The 21,655-nt window shown below is 39.3% G+C and overlaps 1 protein-coding gene across 5 annotated transcripts in view; it reads right to left on the bottom strand.

Moving 5' to 3' along the window:
• IMPG2 (interphotoreceptor matrix proteoglycan 2) overlaps positions 1–21,655 on the bottom strand; it is an 80,060-nt gene that overhangs the window by 30,984 nt on the left and 27,421 nt on the right. For 4 of the 5 annotated variants that reach the window (XM_014528300.1, XM_014528304.1, XM_014528302.1 and 1 more), the window contains 6 exons: positions 20,572–20,621; positions 19,606–19,688; positions 13,476–13,637; positions 9,565–9,623; positions 7,435–7,455; positions 1,955–2,199 (listed from right to left, as the gene is read on the bottom strand). In XM_014528300.1, the coding sequence (XP_014383786.1) occupies positions 1,955–2,199; positions 7,435–7,455; positions 9,565–9,623; positions 13,476–13,637; positions 19,606–19,688; positions 20,572–20,621 (620 nt within the window). The remainder of the gene's footprint in view (positions 1–1,954; positions 2,200–7,434; positions 7,456–9,564; positions 9,624–13,475; positions 13,638–19,605; positions 19,689–20,571; positions 20,622–21,655) is intronic. The other variant, XM_014528301.1, reaches the window with a different exon arrangement.

The raw sequence follows: 21,655 nt of genomic DNA, 5'->3' as shown, positions 1-21,655 counted from the left end.
ATGTAATAATCTGAACAATAAAGATTTAATTTTAAAAAAAAGAATAAAATGTATTCTTAAATATTTTTTTAAAAAGTCCTATGTAACCCAAATAAAGTCGAGGCTACTCTGTGGCCCTGTCTCAGCACACTGGTTCATTAAAGAGACATCAGTTCAGCAGCCTATTTTTGCAATTATTTTATTGAAACAGAATTCAAAGTTTTAGCTTAGTCCCTCAAAAAATATCTTTGTCTTTTGTGTTGTTTTTTTCTTATTGATTTGGGAGAGGGAGAGAGAGAGAGAGAGAGAGAGAGAGAGAGAAACATTGATCGATTGTTCCACTTATTTATGCATTGATGCTAACAAAGGAGAAAATTATGCAAAACTATTTCCTTTATAGCAGAAAGTACCTTTGAAAACTGGGTTGCTTCTTTAATGCACCCTAATCAGGATCAAATCTGCAACCTTGGCATATGGGAACAAGGCTGTAAACAACTGAACTACCCAGCCAGGGCAAAAAATATCTTATTTAGGAAGTAAGGAATTATATTATACAGAGTAAAATTTTGTTAAAATGTTTTCTTTCTTTTCTTTTTCTCCCTTGTGTCTGCTTTTATTTGTCTACACACACACACACACACACACACACACACACACACACACACACGGGACCTAGGTGGTAGCTGCCTAAAAATATAGAGGCTTCTTTTCCCCTCGGGTTATGTGGCAGTTGGAGAGGCTGTAAACATGCATCGTTATTAGCATTGCCTCCCACTTGTGGATTTTCCTCCTTAGTAGCTGGTACTTCTCCTATGGGGGTCGCTTCAATAAAATATACTCTGGACATTTTAAAAGTTCAACTACCAAGTGAAGAAACTGTGGAGAAGTAAAAGGAAGTAGCAGGTAAGTTAACAGGGCACCACGTCCCTGATGCATTAAGCTCTGGACTCAGCAAGCTCTGTCCCAGGTTGACTAGGTCTCTCCTGACTAGGTCACTCAAACTCAGAGTAGTCCACCCTAGCCAGTTTCTCAGTGGTTAGAGCACCAGCCCACAAACTGAAGGGTGACAGGTTCAATACCAGTCATACCTCAGCTGTAGGCTCGATCCCTGGCCCAGGCAGGGCATGTGCGGGAGGCAACCAATCGATGTGTCTCTCTCAATAGATGTTTCTCTCTGTCTCTCCCCCTTCCTTCCACTCTCTCTAAAAATCAATGGGGAAAAAATATCCTCGAGGGAGGATTAAATAAATAAACAAACAAACAAACAAACAAACAAACTCAGAGTAGTCAGCCCCTCCTGGCTGACCCCAGATCCACCTGTTGACTTTGGGTCATAACTGGACCTATACAGCCGCCTGAACTCAAACTTAGTGTGGGATTCTCTGGGATCCTGCCCAGCACCCAGTCTCAGTTCTTCTTTCCCAGGGTCTTCCAGCAGCTTCCCTGAGCTGCTCCTTCTCTTCTGCTCTCTGGCTTTTGAGCCTTTACAGCTGACCTGCCTCTGGAGAGTTGATGTCTTGGTTGCCGGGGCAGCACTACAGCCTATTTCAATTCATACTTCCAGGTACTTCTTGACTTTTTCTTATAGTTTGCTTCCATAGCTCTAAACTATTTCTAAATATCATGCTGTTCTCCACAAAGGGTGGCCTTCCATCTACAAATATTCCAGAGAGCCCTTGATTAATCCATCCTAAGTAGTACATGGCTAACTTTCCAATCAGCTTAGGATGGTTCCTATCTCGTTCAGTCTAGAGCAGTGGTTCTCAACCTTGGCTGCACATTAGAATTACCTGGGAATCTTTTTAAAATCCTGATTTCTGGGCCTCAGGGATGATTCTAATGTGCAGCCAAGGTTGAGAACCACTGGTCTAGAGAATGCTCAGAACCACGTATATTTAAGGAAATTCATTTCACCAGAGCATACTAGAAAAGGAACTAAAACTATAGAGGACTTCATGATTGTTATGAAACTCACCGTTGATGAGCTGAAGGGAGCCAGGATCTGGATTCAAAGAGGAGTTGCCCAGCAAAAAATTGTGATGCAGTGTCTCAGCAATATAATCTCTGAAGTTACTAATTGTATAAACAGCAGTGGGCTTATCATCCAATTCCACAAGACCATGGTTTTCCACCTTGTTGGAGTGAAGGCTGATTAGGTCCCAGGTGGTATTGCTGATGGCCTCTCCGTTGAAAGTAACTGCATAGTGAACATCTGTGCCACTATGGATGAAAAGAGAGAACAGATGAAGACCTGCTAAGGAAGCACAAAAGAAGGACTATGAACCCAGGAGAACAAGCATTAGACCTAGAGGGAGAGTCTCAGAAAGCATGGTTTCCATCGCTTTTCGGTAGGAGCAAAATGATTCCCAAATCAGAGCATAAAAATAAATTAAGTCCTTCCTCTTAACTTACTTATATATTCTTATATGTTCCTTGATTATAGCCTTTGTTGTTTTGTATAAAGATTTTGTTTACAGTGACTGCCTTTCAGTCTCTTCTTGAGTTTCTATCCCCAATATTCAGCTTGGTACCTGGGAAAGAGGGGTACCCAGTGCCTACTAAATGAACAGAAATCTATACTCATCCTATATAATAAAAGGCTAATATCCTATATAATAAAAGGCTAATATGCAAATCGACCGAACGGTGGAATGACTGGTCGCTATGATGCACACTGACCACCAGGGGGCAGATGCTCAATGCAGGAGCTGTCCCGTGGTGGTCAGTGCACTCCCACAGGGGGAGCGCTGCTCAGTCAGAAGCCAGGCTCACGGCTGGTGAGCAAAGTGGTGGTGGCAGGAGCCTCTCCCTCCGCTGCAGGCGGGCAGTAAGGAGAGAGGGGTCCCGACCTGCAAGAGCCCCAGATTGCGAGAGGGATCCCGGACTGCGAGAGGACACAGGCTGGGCTGAGGGACCCCTCCAGTGCACGAATCTCATGCACCGGGCCTCTAGTCTGAATATAAAAAGAGAACTGCATCCTAATCGAGGTATTAACATATCTAAAGAAAAAGTATCAACATAATGACAATGGTCTCATGAAGTCAAGGAAAAAGGGAATTAGTCAATTAACTTGTGTTACTATTGAGTAGAATTCTTCTCACCAGTGTATTGTGGCTTCCTCAGAAGACAGATCCCTAGGCTGCAGACAGCTACAATAGGCTGGCATGGCTTGATGATACTGGCCACTAAAATCACCAACTTCCTTTTCCAGATTTCAAGTTTGCAAAGAAAACTTTTGATTATAACTGCCTACATATGTTCCTATAGAAAAAGAATGCATGAGCCAGCCAATGCAATAATTGATCAATTGGCAGATATATTTCTCACTTTAAATACATCAGCTGGCATCCTAGAGAATGCAGTGTGTTTTGTGGTTTGGTAAGCATGAATTGGTCTTAAGAGACCTCTCCTTCGGAGCCCTGGCGGTGCAGGACCTGTCCTCAGCCTGCTTGCTGCAGATCACATCCTGGACTACAGCGGATGCCATGAAGGTGACATCCTTCCCTGCCATTCAAGCAGCCAGGCCTCTTTGAACTTCTCACTCTGAGTAACTTCAGTGAGGTTTCCTCCCAATAAGCTGCCACCCCCAAAGGGGTGGTTTGGGCACTTTAACATGGTGACTGAGCACTTCGACACCTGATGCTTTAAGTGGTGAGACATCTGCTTGTCATCTAGCATCCTTCAACCACTTAATTTTCCCCATGTCAGAATATGTTGATTCAAGGGTAATTCCTGATCTTTTTCGTAAAGAAATAACTTCAGTAAAATATATTAAAATAACCAAAGGATGGCTCCAAGGTGGAATAAAACAGTAAGAGGGACACCTACTGGTCAGAACTCACTACACCATATGTGTCCCAAGCATCTAGCACAATGCCTGGCTCATAGTAATTCAATAAATATATTTGAAAGTAATGAAAAAAACAAATGGTCAATTGTATTCACTAATATAAGCAAATAAATGACAGTATGTGGTACTCCTGACTTAATCCAAAGAATTTTCGGTCTCTAAATAGGAGTAATTTTTTACCCTAAAGAGCATATGTATTATCTTCATACAAGTGTGTTGTGAGTAATCATCTGGGGGCATTGCTCACAGCCAGAGCACAGCGCTGTGAGAATGTGCACACTCTCCCAAGCTCAGTGGAATGGACCACGCCCACATCTCCAGAAAGATGAGCTTCTCTTTGGGGTCTTTGTACAACATATTAACATGTTATCATGGCTCTAGGACAGGAAAAAGTGACAAGGGGAAAATGGAGAAGATACTAAAGGCTGAACCAGTTAGCACTTGAGTTGGTTTCTGGCTATAAGAAAATCAGAGAAGGAGAGACAAGCCTTTACTAGGAGCCTATGATATGCCTTGCATGACTTATAAATATCATATGGAGAAGATCAAGAGAAATATTCCTGCATCAAGAAATCTATGCAAATCAGGCAGTCTAGGTTAGATTACTAGCCTAACTTTTTATTGGCAAAATTTGTTTCCCAAATGTTTCCCTTGAACATCTAAAAAGAACATTTCTATTATAATCTACCAGATCTAGTGAGGATAAATTCATTAAAGAAGATAAAATCCTCAGAGAGATGCTACAATTTATTACCATGTTTTTATCCTGGAAAGAGAACTCAAAGAAAGGCTTGAGATATGAGGAAACCATCTATTCTCAGAGCCAGGCACTTTCCTATGACCCAGAACAGACTGAGTTATGGCGTGGCAAAGGGAGCACAGAGATTTCTCATGATGAGGGACAGACTGAAAGAGCCAAAAGCAGTATCTGACTGAAGAAGGCTCTGCTGGCTCTCTGCGCTAACAACTCCAAGGAACCAACCACCATCACCCTTCATCTTCCAACCTAGACTAAATCAGCTGCTTCCAAGAGGAAAGTTTCTCTGTCTGACAGCTATTTCCAGAGATTTGAATCATGTGGAGGTGAAATTTTCCCTTTCTCATTCTCTCACCTCAAATGCCCTTGTTGGCTGTTTGACATGTGCAGATTTTAAATAGAAAAAATAATGCAATCACATCTCATTAAGGTCACCAAAATAAAGATTTTTCAGAGAAACTTAGATATCCTTTCTTTTATAAAACTTCTATTAGGAAGAAGATGCACACTTATGAAGTCTGGAGCTGAATATTTGAAGTGTGTACACCAGGCAAATATTTTGTTGATTCACTTCAAATGAGTCCTACCAACTTAAAATAATGTGTGCATCTTGAAAGGGGTACAAAGCAAATAGAAATTTCATGTGCATATAAATGTTTACATTTATAATATTTTGTTATGTTATGTTTATAACATGTAACATTTACACATGTTTATAAAGAGATTATATATCATATAAATAGACTATTTCTGCACCACACTTTTACTCATACACAGCTCAGAATAAAAGTATACTGAACAGTTACGAATAAATGTCATAAACTACTTAACACTTGACAATTTTGGAAACTGCACTTAAGTTAACAATTTTATCATAAAATCTAATGGCTTCATATTGAATTGTTGTCTGTATCCCTAGAGAGAACTTAGCACTCAGCAACCATTCTTTTGGTCATAGGGTAACATCAGAATTTGGGTTGTTTTAAATTCTAATCACCCATAATCAGGCTTTTCAGTTGAGTACAGACAATCAACAAATGTGCCTATAACAAACACACACAGAGCAGTTTACACATACTCAGTACAGAAACCCACATTCTGATTCCCTTAGTCAAAATATCAGATATATAGTCACGTAACATATGGCAAATCAATTTGCCTCCCTGAGGCAAAATTTCCTCAGCACCAAAATAGAACGAATATTAATTCTCATTTTCACGATCTCACAGGAATACAAGAGAGTTAGATGGAAAAAAAATGAAAGAACCAGTACTTTGACATATCTCTAAAAGTGCTTTCCATTAGACTGTGTTCCTAGAGGGTGGAGACCAACAGTCACTAATTTTTGTAGACAGAGGGTTTACCTAATTTGTAGGCACGTATTAATACTTTCTAAAATGATATAAGTGAAAACGAGGAAGTTAAAATGCCCTCTCCAAATACAGTGGGGCCTTGACTTACGACTGTCCTGACTAATGAGTTTTTTGAGATACCAGCTGTCTCTCGGCCGATTTTTTGCATTGAGTTGATAGAGTAATTTGAGTTAACGAGTTCCTTAACGAGCTCAGTCTCAGAACAAATTAAACTCTTAAGTCAAGGCCCCACTGTATAAGGTATTAATTACAATGAAGGAGTATTACTGTATCTCTAAACATGCCCACATTTAACCCATGAATATACTTCATAAATTCTAGACTATACTTGTCAATCTTCCAAGAGAAAGTGAATGTTCAATAAATATGGAACCCAAAGGCAAAAAATGACAAGCAACCTTCACAAGGGGTATTGACTATGCTTTTCTATTATTACACATGCGTCCTCTATGAAATTCTAGAGAGCAGCTGTTTTTGCAAATAAACTCTTATAGAGATCTGCTTTCTTCTCTTCATTTACCACTTAAAGTGACACTCGATTATATTATTGGATGCATAAAATACTTGAAAGTATTAAATTAATGCAAGTTTTTATTCCTATTTTAAATTAAGTATCTCCATACTGAGTGCGGTAGGAGTAGGTTTACAGTTGTCCATATGAAAATAATACCATAATTAATGAATAATAATAATACAAGAATAAACTCTGTTTCACATACAACTATAAACCTACTTTTGCCCCACCCTCTTTTTGTTTTTTAATCCTCACCTGAGGATATTTTCTCTATGATTTCTAGGGGGAGTGGAAGAGAGGGAGGAGAGAGAGAGACACAGAGAGAGAGAGAGAGAGAGAGAGAGACATCAATTGGTTGCCTCCCATTTGCACCCCTACTGGGGCTGGGGAACATGCAACCAGGAATCAAACCCAAGACCCTTCGGTCCAAGGGCCAACACTCTAACAAACCAGCCAGGACGTTCCCTCTATTTAAAAGTACTTGTCAGTATTCAGTCTATAACAGAGGTCTGTAAACTACTGCCTGCAAGCTACATCCAGCCTACTGTCACTGAATTAACAGATCGTATGTTTTTAAATGGTTGAAAAAAATCAAAAGACCAATATTTTGTGACATGTGAAAATTATATGAAATTTATATTTCAGTGTCCATAAATTAAGATATATTAAAACACAGCCACACTTATTTGTTTTCAATATCTCGCCAATATCTACTTTCATCTGATATTAGCAGAGATGAGTAGCTGCCAATAGAGACCATATGGCCTAAAAAGTTTTAAATATTTACTATCTAAGCCTTAACAGAAAATTTTTGTCAACCCCTGATCTGTACAGAGATGAACACTGATACTGGAAGTCATAAGAGAATTGAGCTATGTTCCCTTAAACCTAGGTCTACCACATTTTCTAAACTAACTCCTCATACATTTGAAAGTACAGAAAGTACTAAAAAGTACCTTACCTGCCATTTTCCTCGGGGGACCTGGAAAAAAAAGTGTTAAGCACAATTTTAAAATTGTATTTGTCATATCGTTCATCAAAGTACAAGTTCTTAATATATTTCCTCTGAAATGTTTCTTTAAGTGAAAATGCTTGCATAGTATCAGAAGCTGACAAATTCCTGTGGATTGAAGGAAGTGAGCAAAGGCGGAAAAAGTGTTCCATTTTAAAAGTCTTTACTATCTTTAAACTTTATTAAATACTTTTAAAAAGAGTTCATGGGGCAACCAGGCCGGCAGGGGGGTTAGTGAGGGATGACCAAACAACTGAACAGCAGACTGCGTGGGGCAACCAGGCTGGGGTTTATTAAATACTTTTAAAAGAGTTCATATAGGTTATCTCTTTATAAATAAACTTTTTCAGTCGGTCAACAGGGGACTCCAGTAGTTGGCATTAACAAAACTAGGAACACTGTTGGGGAGATGCGATGTGCTATGTAGTATTGAAATCAATGAAAACCAAATCAGGCAACATACAGTAAGGTGCTAAGAGGCTGGGAAAGGTCAGGATTGACTGACTTATAGGATAGTGCCTTTAATATTTATTGGCTTTATGTAACAGACACTATTAAGTTCTATTAAGAATTTCCCATGTGCTAGGAACTATGCTAATCATTTTGCAAAAGTTATTTCAATTAATCCTCATTAAGATTTATTAAGGATCATTAGTACCCCCATTTTACAGGTCAAGGAGCTGAGGGACAAAAAAAACCTAAATCATTTAAAGTATTTCAAAAGTATTATTTAATAAAGCAGGATTAATAGGTAAATTGTCTTTTTTTTATATAAATGAGAAGTTAAGACTTGGTAATTTACCCGAAACCATCCAGCCAGAAGTGCCAAAGGCAAGGTTTGAACCTAGGAACGTTGACTCCCCGAAGGCTATGTTGCCTTCCCTGTGCTGCCAAGTGAGGGGATCCCCAAAGGCCTCACATTCTCAGGTTCTCAGGGGAGCTTTAGGCACAGCTGGAGGTGGTATTCTGTGAAAAAGCACTAAGGTTCAAGTGGAGAGACTGGTTGTGGTGTGAGGATAGATGGAGGGTCAATTTATCATGCTTGCCCTCTGCCCTGCACCAATAACTAGCTGAGTGTCCTCAGGCAAACTATGTAAATTCCCTGGGCTCTGTTTTACATATCAGAAACAATGGGGGTAATAAGTATCTCATAGCATGGCTGTTGGGGTTAAATGAATTAATATAGATAGAGAGCCTGGTACACTGTAAATGCTGTGTGAGTGATTGCTGTAATTTCTGGTAAACCCAGAAGCTGTGACAAGACTATGCCACAGTTAAGATGTTGACCCTGTTAATGATGCTGCAAGGTGACCCAGTGCCCCTGCTCAGAGTGCACTGCACCCACTGCTGGGCCACAGCAATCCCCCAGAGGCTCCAACCTTCAAAGTGCTGGATCTGGAATGGAGGTTCAGACACTTTGCTTCAAATTTACAAGCTAATTCACAGGTTCTCTGACTCTGGGCTAAAACTTCATCCCTTTAAACCTGTTTGCTGCTCTGTGAAATGAGTATCGATAATAATATGCATTCTGAGGGGGGTGGAGATTAAGTGGGCTCAGGAAATGAGGTGCCTAATACAAAGTACTCACTCAATAAACGTCACCAGTGTCATGCCGTGGGTCTGAGCAGGGAAGAAATGCCTCCAAAGAGGTCTCTGACTCACAACTGTCATGTTTGAAAAGAAGGTGAGCGCAGAGTGGCCTTACACCAAGACACCACTCACCTCAGTGAGACCTGGACAAGCTTTAGTCGGACCTGGAGGTCACACCTAATCTGACGTCAGGCTCCCCTCGGTGCCAAATAAAAGCAGTGCAACATGCCGGCAGCAAGCGGGGGACATGACTTCCCAATTCTTACCCTGGCCCCACTACAGATCCAGTATGTCCCTTGAGTACATTATTTTGCCTTTTTGCAACTCAGTTTCCTCACCGGAAATATTAGCAATAGGAATATACATTTGCTAGAAATAGCACTGAATTACAGCATTTGAGTCATTTTAAATTATTGTTGTGTATATAACATACCCAACAGGATATTCCACTTAAAATAAAGAGTGTATTTTTAGAGTTAGTCTATTTACCTGAAGTCAAGTACACGGATGTCCTTATAGCCCGGCAACCCAGTAAATGCATTTTCAATCTGTTAAAAATAAAATTTATAAATAGGTAGAAATGTGGGAAAGGATGCAGAAAATAATGCTTTTAGGAGTAGAATATACAGTGTACCCTCTACTATTAGAAGCTTGAATGCATACACAGAAACACATGGATCAGAAAATTACTAAAAAAATAATAGTTACAATGTTAGAAAATAGTATTTACCACAACACTGGTAGGTTTTTCTTTTTCATTTTGTCTTTTAAGGTTCTAATGTGCTTTAATATTAATTTTTCTTCAAATTGTAAAGGGCATACTTCTCATTGGCAATTACTGTTCTTTCCCCTATGTGATGAAACGTGAAAAAGAACATTAGTTGCCCAAGGAGCTGTAACAGCATTTTTAAATGTAGTGTTTGGATAGGGAGTCTGGCTACAGCACACAGGGTGACAGTCAGGCGTTCATTTCCGAAAAGTGTCTGGTGGTGTCTGTTTCTTGTTCCTACAACACAAGGGAACTGTGGACACAGTCAACATTAGGAAGAAATCTATAGGTCTGGGCTTACCCCCCAGAAGGGAGGCCTTGTTCACTGGTTGTCGCAGAGATGACGAAGCAGTGGCCAGTAAGTTAACTGGACCAAAGATCAATTTATGAGCATCACATCAGTGGGTACCAGTTTTATTTCTGCGTCTGTAATGTCCCACCATGTAAATCAGTATCTGCTTAGTGACTGGAGCAGGGGAAAGAGAATTCTAGACTGGACTAAATAGCTAAAAATAATCAAGTTATACACAAATACCAAATGTTTAACAAGATTTAACATTTAACCCACCACATTTCAGAAGATGCAATCTGACCAGGTAAGTCACGATGGAGCTCACACCAGAAGAAGGGAAGGAAGTTGTCAGCGGACTTGGGAACTCTGTTAGTGGATCTCTGATTTTAAAACCAAGTCCTTGTATAATCAGTAGAGTGAAATTTTTTAAAAGTTTTGGTTCAAAATAAAACAAACTCATAGGTACAGAGAACAAATTGATGGTTGCCGGATGGGATGGGGGTTGGGTGGCTAGGTGAAAAAGGTGAAGGGATTTAAAGTCCAACTTGGTAGCTACAGAATAATCACAGGGATATACAGCATAGGGAATATAGTCAATAATACTGCAATAACTACATATGGTTACTAGACTCATCAAATAATCACTTTGTAAGTTATACAAATGTCTAACCATTATGCTGTGCAGCTGAAATTAATATAATATTGAATGCCAACTGTAATTGAAAGAAATTAACAAAACAAAAAAACAAATAAATCTTGGCTCACTGAAGATCTTCATGCCTTAAGGATACAGAATCCAAATACATGATAATAATAGTTTGGCTTGTTTTATTCTCTGAGAAGAGAGTGGTGCTATAATTCTTAGAGGATGGGGTGTGGATGGGATCCCAAGACAAGGAATCCTAGACTGAGGGATAAGTCCCAGCTGCTTTAGCTGGCAAAGTGGTCATGCATGTTTCTTTTATAGAATTAATACTGCCCTGCTCACCAACCACATCAGTTTCTGTAAGATTAAAAGGAATGTTTCTGAAAGTACTCTATTAACTGCAAAATGCTATTTACAGTAATTGCATATTTTTATTATTACTAAACCCATCTTTTGGGGGGCTTTGCCATCTCTTGAGTATAAATACATACAGACATTTTAATTCATCATATCCAGTTAATTACTGTACAGGTGTTCAGGTGTAAGAAGTCATTTTACTTCACTAACATCAAGATTAATGATAGATACAATGTATTGAGTGACTGCTATATGCCTGATTTTGCAATATTACTTCTGATCTTGCAACAATCCCAAGAGGTACATATTTTCCCAATTTTATAGATGAGAAAACTGAGACTCTGAGATGTCAACTCACTTACCCAGGGTCATGATTTGGTGAGTGACTGAATCCGAACTTATTCAGCCCCAAATCTCTCCAACACCAAATCCTATATTCTTCCCATTGAATTGCATGCCTCTTCCTCTTTCCCCTGACTCATAATAAATACGGTTTAGAACCAGGACCAAGACTGGGGAAACTGGGCAGCTCACCACAAGTTTTTACCTGAATTAAAATAAGGGGACTCTGCATGACATAAAGGGAGGAACACTTTGAAAGGAAAGAGGAGACCTGATTTCCCCTTCTACTCCAGGGGCTGAAATGACCGGGAACCAGTTACTAGTCCTCCTGGGCCTCATCTATAGATGGATGCTGTTACCCACATGGTTTCTGTGAACAGTCAGACATCCTGCAGCCTACAGAACTCAAAGCAGTGTGCAAGGACCCTGGGTTGATATTGTAGCGGTCTTCAAGCCTGACCTTTCCCTCTAATGTCATATCTGGCATTGTCCCAAGTTTATCTTACTCTTACTCTTCTCATGAAAAAAAAATATTTTTTTCCCTCAATCCCCCAAGCAGGTTTTTTTTCCCGTGTGTCTTCCAATATTGGCTAAGAAACAATAGTGAAGGAACAATCCCTGTGGCTGTGCCTGCAGGGAGAGAGTTGGAGGGCCTCCTTCAGTTTGTAGTAAACATGGTGACAAGACCTTTCAGAGCCTCACCCCAGACCCCACTAAGATGGCCCAGCGGTAGATGTTTTGTTCCAAGTAAAGGGACAGGAATGTAGAGACAGGCCAGAGAAGGAACTGTTGCACTGCAGGCCCCGGCCCTTTATTACCTTCAAACCACCTCACGCCAACAGCTCCCTACCTCATAAAGTCCCTGCAGGAGATGGTTTTCAGAGTGTTTATTAGCCTGTCCTAAATATGCAGCCATTCAGAATATTTGTTTACCCAAACACGGAGGCTTATTAAAGGTTCTTTAACCCAAGGGCAGAGAGACCCAGACAGCCGATCCAAGACACGATCTGACACAAGGTGGCCACTGGCCTGGCTGGCATTTCTTCCACATACCGTACAGCCTCCCAACTTGGCCACACAGCTAGGAAAATTAACTGTCTGGCCTACACTCCCCATGTCTGATGGCTGCAATGATGCTGTTTGGCTGAGAGGTGCATATTTTTATTTCTCATCTAGACACAGTGTCTAGGGAAGGAAATTAGTCCGAGGTGATGGAATTGAAAAATGTGGCCAAAAAGAAACCCATCGAGAGGGAATGGAAAAGAAATAAACAGGAAGGAATGGTGTGCTCCGTAATTGGAGAGAGAGGAGGATGGACACTCAGTGTCTTACTACACGAGAGCAAAGGCATGCAGGGGACAAGTTGGGTCATTTTTGACTGAAAGAACCTTGAGTTCAAGTTCCATATAGAATTCTTCCAGAAAGGAAAATCATGAGATGATCTATTGCCTGATTTTTTAAAGAAACCCTTTATTAAAAATACCTACTCCCAAGGAACAGAGGTAGAAGGGACATCGACTGGTCACTGGGTGCCATTTGGTCCTCTGAACGTGGTACCATGTTTTACCAGGTTTGAACAGTGTGAACTATTCAAAATTTTTCAATTTAAAAAAGTAGAACTGAGTATGAAAATTAAAAAAATTAAATATAATATTTCGCAAAGAAAAACAACACATTGTATGTAGTTCCTCAAAGATGCTCATTTTTCACAGGACACATTCTTCCTTGGCTTTGCAGCAAATGTTGGAAATAGCATTTATTTGTTAGATGGCAAATGTGTGAAGATTTTGTTTCAATGAAATAACCCATCTGTCTTTTAGTGAACTTTTCACAGAGCTTTCTGAAGAAATGCTAAGTCATCACCCCCGAACAAAGCAGATAGAGAGCTTGAGTCCAAATCTGCCTCTAAGCATTGCTGTGAATATGAGACATTTATCCCAGAAAACTGTCTTGCTTATTTAAAAAATGAATAAAAACAAACAAAAATCACTCACCTCTGCGATAAACTCTTCTACAAGGCTCTGGTGGTGGAAGCTGGAGGGATCCCGTAGTTCTTCCCTGTATTGCTCCCCCAAAAGGTGGATACTGAATTCTGCAATCTGCTCAGCTGCTGGTTTTGTGGATTCTTCTATCACAGTCTCAATTTCATTGTTAATCTGAAAGTTTAGGGAAAGAACAATAAATGCCAATGTTTACTCATTCAATCAACAAAAATGTATTGATTGTCTACTATATGCCAGATACTATGCCAAAGGCAATTTCTAATGATGCTCTTCTATATAGTGTTTGAATTTGGAACAAATTGGGTAGACTTTCAGACATAGGTTAATATTAAAATTGCTGTGCATTTGTACATTCCTTTGAACACACAATGATTCGTTCAGGGAAAGATAGAACATATTTCAAAGATAACCACCAAATTTGACCATTTGTGAGTTAAAATAGAGTTTACTGTGCTAAAATTGTCATCTAGAAATAGCTTAGAAGCTTGTTTCTCAAGATTGTTTATATTTTTACAAATTCTTTAATGTCTGGCTTAACGATGACAGCTGGATTCTCAAATCTGTTTCTGCATTAATCAGTTCCAATATTTTGTTTTAGTTTAAGTATGTGAAGAAAATCTAGCCATACAGATCAGTATGCAGAAGGAAGGAATATATTAACAGCCTTTTCAGGTAATTGTGGATTTCTTTCTAAATACTACACCAAGGTCAAGAGGTGGTAGTTTCCTTTTTTTTTTTTAATATGTTTTTATTTTTCAGAGAGAGGAAGGGAGAGAAAGAGAGAGATATAGAAACATCAGTGATGAGAGAGAATCATTGATTGGCTGACTCCTGCACGTCCCTTCTGGGGATCAAGCCTGCAACCTGGGCATGTGCCCTTACCAGGAATCAAACCGTGACCTCCTGGTTCATAGGTTGACACTCACCCACAGAACCACACCAGCAGGGAAGAGGTGGTAGTCTCTTAATTGTTAATTGCTATGTGGAATCCGAAACCATATCACCAAACTTTTTGTACTATGTATCATTAGAACCCAGGTTTTCCAGTGGCCAAGGCTGGAATAATTAGAGTGACAAAATGAATACTGAATTATAATCCAAATAATAAAATAAACATTCATGAGTCCAGCCCTAGCCTGTGGTTCAGTGGATAGAGTGTTGGACCCCCAGACTGAAGGGCCCTGGGTTTGATTCCAGTCAAGGGCCCATGCCCAGGTTGCCGGCCCAATCCCCAGTGGGGGAGGGGGGAGGATTAAGCCTCGGACTGACCTGTTGGCAAAGTCACAAACAAGTCCCAGCTTAGAGGGCACAGTCCTCTTAGCATAATTAGGCTTGACCTTATAACATTCCCTAGATCTTATCTGGGAAGCTAATGGACTGAGGGAAGTGCAGGAAGTGTAACCATGGTCAAAACAAGTGAAACTCACAAAAACAGTGTAACTATGGTAACCACTACCTTATTTACCTCTGACTATAAAACGGTTGGTGTGGCCTAAGCACCAGGGGAAGTCCTTCCTCTTGAGTTGGACTTACCCGTCTGGCCCCCCAATATTCCCAAATTATCTCTTGTCTTTTCTCTTTCATTTGTGTGCGGCTCCTCTTCCAGATCCTGAACCCTGAACCACGCGGGACGTGGAGGGAAACATTTACAACCGTAACCAATCAATGATTCTCTCTCATCATTGATGTTTCTACCTCTCTTTTCACCTCTGAAATAAATATATGTTTTTTAAAAAAATTCATGAGTCCATGCTAATGTGATTTAATAAATAAATCTGAGAGAAGTGACAATAGTTTCTTACAAAAGAATTCCAATTAATAAATGCAGAAGGAATGAGGGGACTAGAAATCACTACTAGAACATACAGTAATAATTGCTTGAGCTCATCTAATCCAAGTCCCTCCATTTGATACATAAGAAAACCAGGGATTGGAATGGAAGAATGGCTAGCCTGCGGGCTCACAGCCAATGGCAGAGTCAGGAAGAGAACACAAGGAATTTATCACTGTGCCATTTCATCTCTGATGGATCACATAATCAGCGACTTTCAAAACTTTAGAAGATCCCACCATGGTTTCTGATGCTTGAATTCTCTCCACACTATCCCTGACAACAGGCTGCGCATCCTCAATTTAAATGGCTTTAATGAGAAAGAGTCATGACCTTCAAAGGCAGACCATTGCATTTCCAAAAGAAGCTCTCATGGTTATAATGTTTTCAATATTAAACCCAAATTTATTTTCCTGTAAGTGTTAACCATTGATCCCAGTTCTGTAACTTGGGACACCTATAAACACTGTGGTCACCAGAGAGCCCTTCAAATAAATACAGGCAGCCATCATGTCTTTCCTGACTTCTCCCTGGTTCCTCTCCTACAGACACTTCTCAGGCTTGTAGTGTCTTCCTCACAGTGTGGCACACACCAATGAGGTCCAATGACCACTTCCCTTGTGATAGATTCTATATCTGTATGATACAACCCAAAATCACACTAGCTTTTACTAGGTGATTCTCCCCCCGTAACTGCATCATACTGCTGATTCATATTGAGAGTAACACCAACACAAACTCTTAGTCTTAAATAGAATTTTGTACAAGACTTTGCATTTTTCTATCTTAAATTTTACCTCACTGGATTTGGACAGAAACTTCCATTTCCAGTATTATTTTAAAAGAAATATGCTTAGTAACCTTACTGCTACATAATGCCTAAAATGCTGAATAAATATTTTTAATGTTTTGAAAGCATAGCTCATTTTCAAGAAAGAAATCCCCAATGGGTCAAGAAAGATTAGAGGAATCCAGGGAGGTGATTGAGTGTTGTTTGTGTACATGGTGTATCTGCTGATCCCTTGAGGCCTCGGCTTTAGTTTTACCTTTTATCACAAAGTGGAAGGTCTGCACATGTTTAAAATCAGACCAAAGACTCTCACATAAAGTAAGGATTCTAAAAGCTCTATAGACAGTTTGAAACAAATTAGACTAAGTTGAAGGGAGAATTAATTAACTGAAAGACATATTTGAAAGCAAAACAGAAAGATGAAGAAATTAAAGTTATTAGAGAAATAAAATGAGGCCAGACATATCTAATCGTAAGGGATAACAGCTGAGAATTTCTTTTATAACCATTTTTGTAAAACTGCAGAATCCCAAATACTGTATAGTATTTTACATATATATAGTATATGGGATATACAGAATTAGGGATTTTGCAGTTTTACAAAAATGGATATAGATGTATATTTATGTTTACTTATTTTGCTTTGGATTTGTTGTATTTCCTTATTGTGAGGCTTTATGTCTATCATACATTCTGAGAAATTCTCAGCTGTTATCTCTTGTGAGATTATATATATATATATATATAGAGAGAGAGAGAGAGAGAGAGAGAGAGAGAGAGAGAGAAAGAAGACAAGGAATATTTTTAAAAGGGGAGCTCCTTTCAAAGGGATCACAATGTCCTGAAACAAGAGAATCCCTGTGCAGTTAAATGTATTATTTGTAGTTCATTGTATATATATTTATACTTAAGTTTATTGCATCATAAACTATATATAATTCATTTCAATAATGCATATTCTGCTTTTTAAAATAATCCTGTTTAGCCCTGACTGGTTTGGCTCAGTGGATAGAGCGTTGGCCTAAAATAATCCTGTTTGTTGTCTTCATGACTCTCAAGTTAAAGAATCCCTTGTGGGGAAGAATAGGAATTGTATTTGCTTGCATGTGCCTTTAAGAAGCCTGGAGCCTGGCTAGTGTGTCTCAGTGGTTGAGTGTCGACCTATGAATCAGGAATTCAGGGTTCAATTTCAGGTCAGGGCACATGCCCAGGTTGTGGACTTGATCCCAGTAGGGGACATGCAGGAGGCCGCAGATAAAGGTTCTCTCTCATCATTGATGTTTCTATCTCTCCCTTTCCCTTCTTTTCTGAAATCAATATTTTAAAAAATGAAATCTGGAATAATTCACAAGAATATAACAAAAGCAATTGCCTGATAGGGTGGGGGGAAGGGTAGTGTAGAATGGAAACTGGGAAGATGGCAGGGTTAAATATGTGACCAATTATCTCTTATATTTATAATTCTTAGACCCATGTGAATGTAATATCCCTGAAAAAAATAAGCAAAAAAAAAAAAAACAACAAAAGAACTTCAAAAAATAAAGTAGACAAAAACAACCCGAATAACAACTGAGCTGATCGGTAAGTTCCCAGTTGTAACAATAAAAGTTAGAAAATAGTGAAATAAAACTTGACCTCAAAGAAATACCTCAATCTAGAATTTAATACAGATTTAAAATATTTTTCTAAAATAAGGGAATAATAAAGATATTTTCAGGTGATCAAAAATTGAGATTGAACCAGTGAGAGACTCTCACTAAAGTAATATCAGGAGCATATATATCAGAAGGAAAGTTAGCCTCAAATAGATGTCTAAAATGCAAAATGCAAAAAAAAATAATTTTAAGAAAATAAAATGATAAACATCATTTATCAGTGTATATAAATGTAAAATAAACTTTACTATATAAAACAAATATAGTATAGTCTAAGTTATAGGAGTAAAGAGAGAGAAAACTAAAGTAGAGGGAGGAAAAGAACAAAAATAGAATATAAATCAGTAGGGTGGTCATTTGAGGTACAGTATTCTAATCTTCCCATGTTGCTCAGGATAAGGACAAAGGTTTTGAAACATTTAAATTTTGATAGAATAAACATGCATTATAACTTATAGTGTAACTACAAACAAAATAGAAAAAATATATGATTGCTGAAATGGTAGATGGAAAAATATATTAGGAAAAACTGAAATGCAAAATTGTACCTTGGGCTTTATTTTGGACTAATTCTTGTTAGGTATTTCTATAGTGTTTTGTTCTATAAATTGGCTTCAAATTACCCTTTCTATTTGGGATATTAATATTCCAATTGATTATACACAATTCCTTCATGTCTACTATAGTAAATTTTATCTTGTTCTATAAAACATTCCAGACCTAAATCATAATTATTCTGATTTAAGTTCAGAACTACAGTATCACTTTTTATTCATTCATTCACAAATATTTCTCAAGTGGTGATATTTTTAGCACCATCAACTTTGAACACAGTGGTACTGAAGGTAAAAGTACTGATTTGGGCCTCAACTCAGGCATCCCAATCTACTACCCGCCTTGTTCAGTTATAGGGAGGCTGGTGGGGCAGAGTGGGTGATTTATTCTGATTTTATATGTTAAAATGTTGAAGTTTAGGTAGAGAAAATGCAAGGTAACTAAACTGTGCCTTTCTAGTGAATATGTTCAGTCAGACTTTGATATTAAGTAATCAAGGATTTATGAACCCCCAAAATTTAAAAATACATATTTAACAACATTTCTAATACAACATGTCTACCTTCCTGGGCAGTGTGTACTTTTTAAAGAATCTGAATGTGGTAAAAAAAAAATCAACTTAATGCTGTACAGTGGCCAGGTTACTATTAATAATGATGTATGTGAAAAGAATGGTGCTTCTAGATTTTTTTTAAGTATATTTTTATTGATTTCAGAGAGGAAGGGAGAGGGAGAAATAGAAACATCAATGATGAGAGAGAATCATTGATCAGCTGCCTCCTGCACACCCCACAATGAGATCAAGCCCACAACCTAGGCATGTGCCCCTGACCGGAATTGAACATGAGACCCTTCAGTCCACAGGCTGACACTCTATCCACTGAGCCAAAGCAGCCAGGGCTGCTTCTAGATTTTTTTAATGACATAAAATCTATATCCTTTCACTCTGAAGGAGAGGAAGCTAAGTCCTGACTGATTTAGGGATAGAAGAATATAGGCAAATGTCCCCATAGTAAATTATGTACTGTAGCCCACAAGAGATGGTGAGTGGGCTTACCACGGACAGTTCCCCAGATCCCGAGCCATCTCATTTACAATTTGAAGCCCTCTCTCACCAAAAGCAGTTTTACTTGACTCTCCAAGGAATCTTTTTATGCACTGGTTTTAGAATCCAAAACATTTTCATCAAGGGAACCACAGGAAGTCCTGTGTACTCTGACAATGGCATAATAACCTCCCTTAACCCCTGTTCTCCATGTTATAAACTAAACAAAACAGAGCGTCACTCACACTCTCCTCTGGTCTCCCCAAGCTGCTCTCCAAGGTACCTGCAGAGGAGGTCACCCCTGGATATGGAACTCTGAGGGCAGCACCTAATGGAAAAAGAAAAACATGTGCATGAATACAGTCCCTGACCAAGTCCGAACCCTTATCAGGAAATAAGGAACTAACTACTAAACCATTTCCATAAGTCATTTGCTTTTTCACTTTGGAAATTCTGTGCATTCTAACCTTAAGACACATTTGCATAGAGTCTTCCCAGGACAAGAAATAATTATGATTCATTCATTCACTCAACAAGCATTTACTGAACACCTAGTACATGTCAGGCTCTATGCAAGATGCTAGGGATTCAGACAAAGTCCCTGTCCTTGCAGAGCTCTCTAGGAAAGGGGACAGACACTGAAGGAAGTGATACTACCACAGAGGGGGTGGGTGAAGGTTGGAGACTAAGCATGAATTGATCACTGTTGAAGCTGGGCCGTGTGCTATTCTAATTTTTGTGTATGTTTGAAATTTCCAATAAAGAGAAGCTTTTAAAAAATTAACAAAGAAAGGAACTATCAATTGACAGGAAATAGAGAGGTCAGAGGAACATGTTAAAGTACACGGCAGAATGCAGCCAGAAAACTCCTTACTCTGGGAAACTCTACAAGACAAATGACAAATTCTGGGCCCAGGAATGAGCAGTGGTTAGAGTGTTTGCCTTACAGTAATTCTTTAGGTCATACATTTGTTTTAAGGAGTTTTCTGATTTGTATCATACTCAATAACTAAAGGTTTGTAAGTACCCACAACATAATGCCATAAAATAAATGTTTTAATTACTTTTTCTTGAGGCTCTTGAACAACATATATATAGAGAGAGAGAAACACAGTATTTTTTTAATGTGAGCTGAAAAATGTTTGCTTGCAAGATTGTATTAAACCATAAATAATTTTCAAAGAAAAGTAAGTAAAGGCACAAAAGCATACCTTCCAATGTTGAGGTATCGCCAACAGGAACTAGAGATGACAACTCAGGGCTAGGGGGAAAAAATGTTTGGGGTTAATAAAATGATAGAAATGTGAGGGCTTATGTGGTGCTTTCTTTTCCCAAAAAGGAATTAGCTAGATTTCCTTTTTTTAATTTTTAATTGATTTTTAGAGAGAGAAACATCAATTGACTGCCTCCTGCACATGTCTGCACACACCTCACACCGCCCCCGCTGGGGATCAAGCCCCTACTGGGGGATTGAGCCTGCAACCCACACTGGGCAGGGCAGGAATTCATTAGATTTTCAAACAAGGATTCCAAATCAAAGTAATGAATAACAAGTTTTTTTAAAATAGTCTTCATGCCCTACTAACCAGTTTGGCTCAGTGGATAGAGCATCAGCCTGCGTACACAGGGGTCCCAGGTTCGATTCCAATCAAGGGCATGTACCTTGGTTGCGGGCACATACCCAGTGGGGAGTGTGCAAGAGGCAGCTGATCGATGTTTCTCTCTCATCGATGTTTCTAACTCTCTATCCCTCTCCCTTCCTCTCTGTAAAAAAATCAATAAAATATATATTTTTTAAATAGTCTTCATAATTTATTTATTTTCTATTTATTGATTCCTACTCAATTAGAATCATGCTATACAAAGTACTCACCCACTTATTATATCAACCCTCTTCCATTTTATTTCTTCTCAGTTTTTATCACTATGTAAAATTATTTTGTTCATTTATTATCTACTAGAGGCCTGGTGCATGAATTCATGCACTGGTAGGGTCCAGTCAGCCCGCCCTGATGTGGGCAATTGGGGGCAGGCTGGCTGGGGTGAGGGGCCATGGGCAGGGCTGGGGGGGGGGGGGGGGGGGGGGGGGCAGTTTGCTGGCCTGCCCCACCCCTGATCAGGCTGGGGGTACCCACTCAGGGGAGGGGCCAGCCAGGGCAGGGCAAGGAGCCACAGGCATTCTGGTCATTCTGCCGTTCGGTCAATTGGCATATTACCCTTTTATTATACTAGAGGCCCGGTGCACAAAAATTTGTGCACTCGGGGGGGGGGGGGGAGGGGGGGGGCCCCGGCCCG

This window comes from Myotis brandtii, unplaced genomic scaffold (genome assembly GCF_000412655.1).
Source record: "Myotis brandtii unplaced genomic scaffold, ASM41265v1 scaffold63, whole genome shotgun sequence".
In the NCBI taxonomy this organism is placed as follows: Eukaryota; Metazoa; Chordata; class Mammalia; order Chiroptera; family Vespertilionidae; genus Myotis; species Myotis brandtii.
Note: the sequence above shows the minus strand (reverse complement) of the source record. Positions and strands in the feature narration are given on the sequence as shown.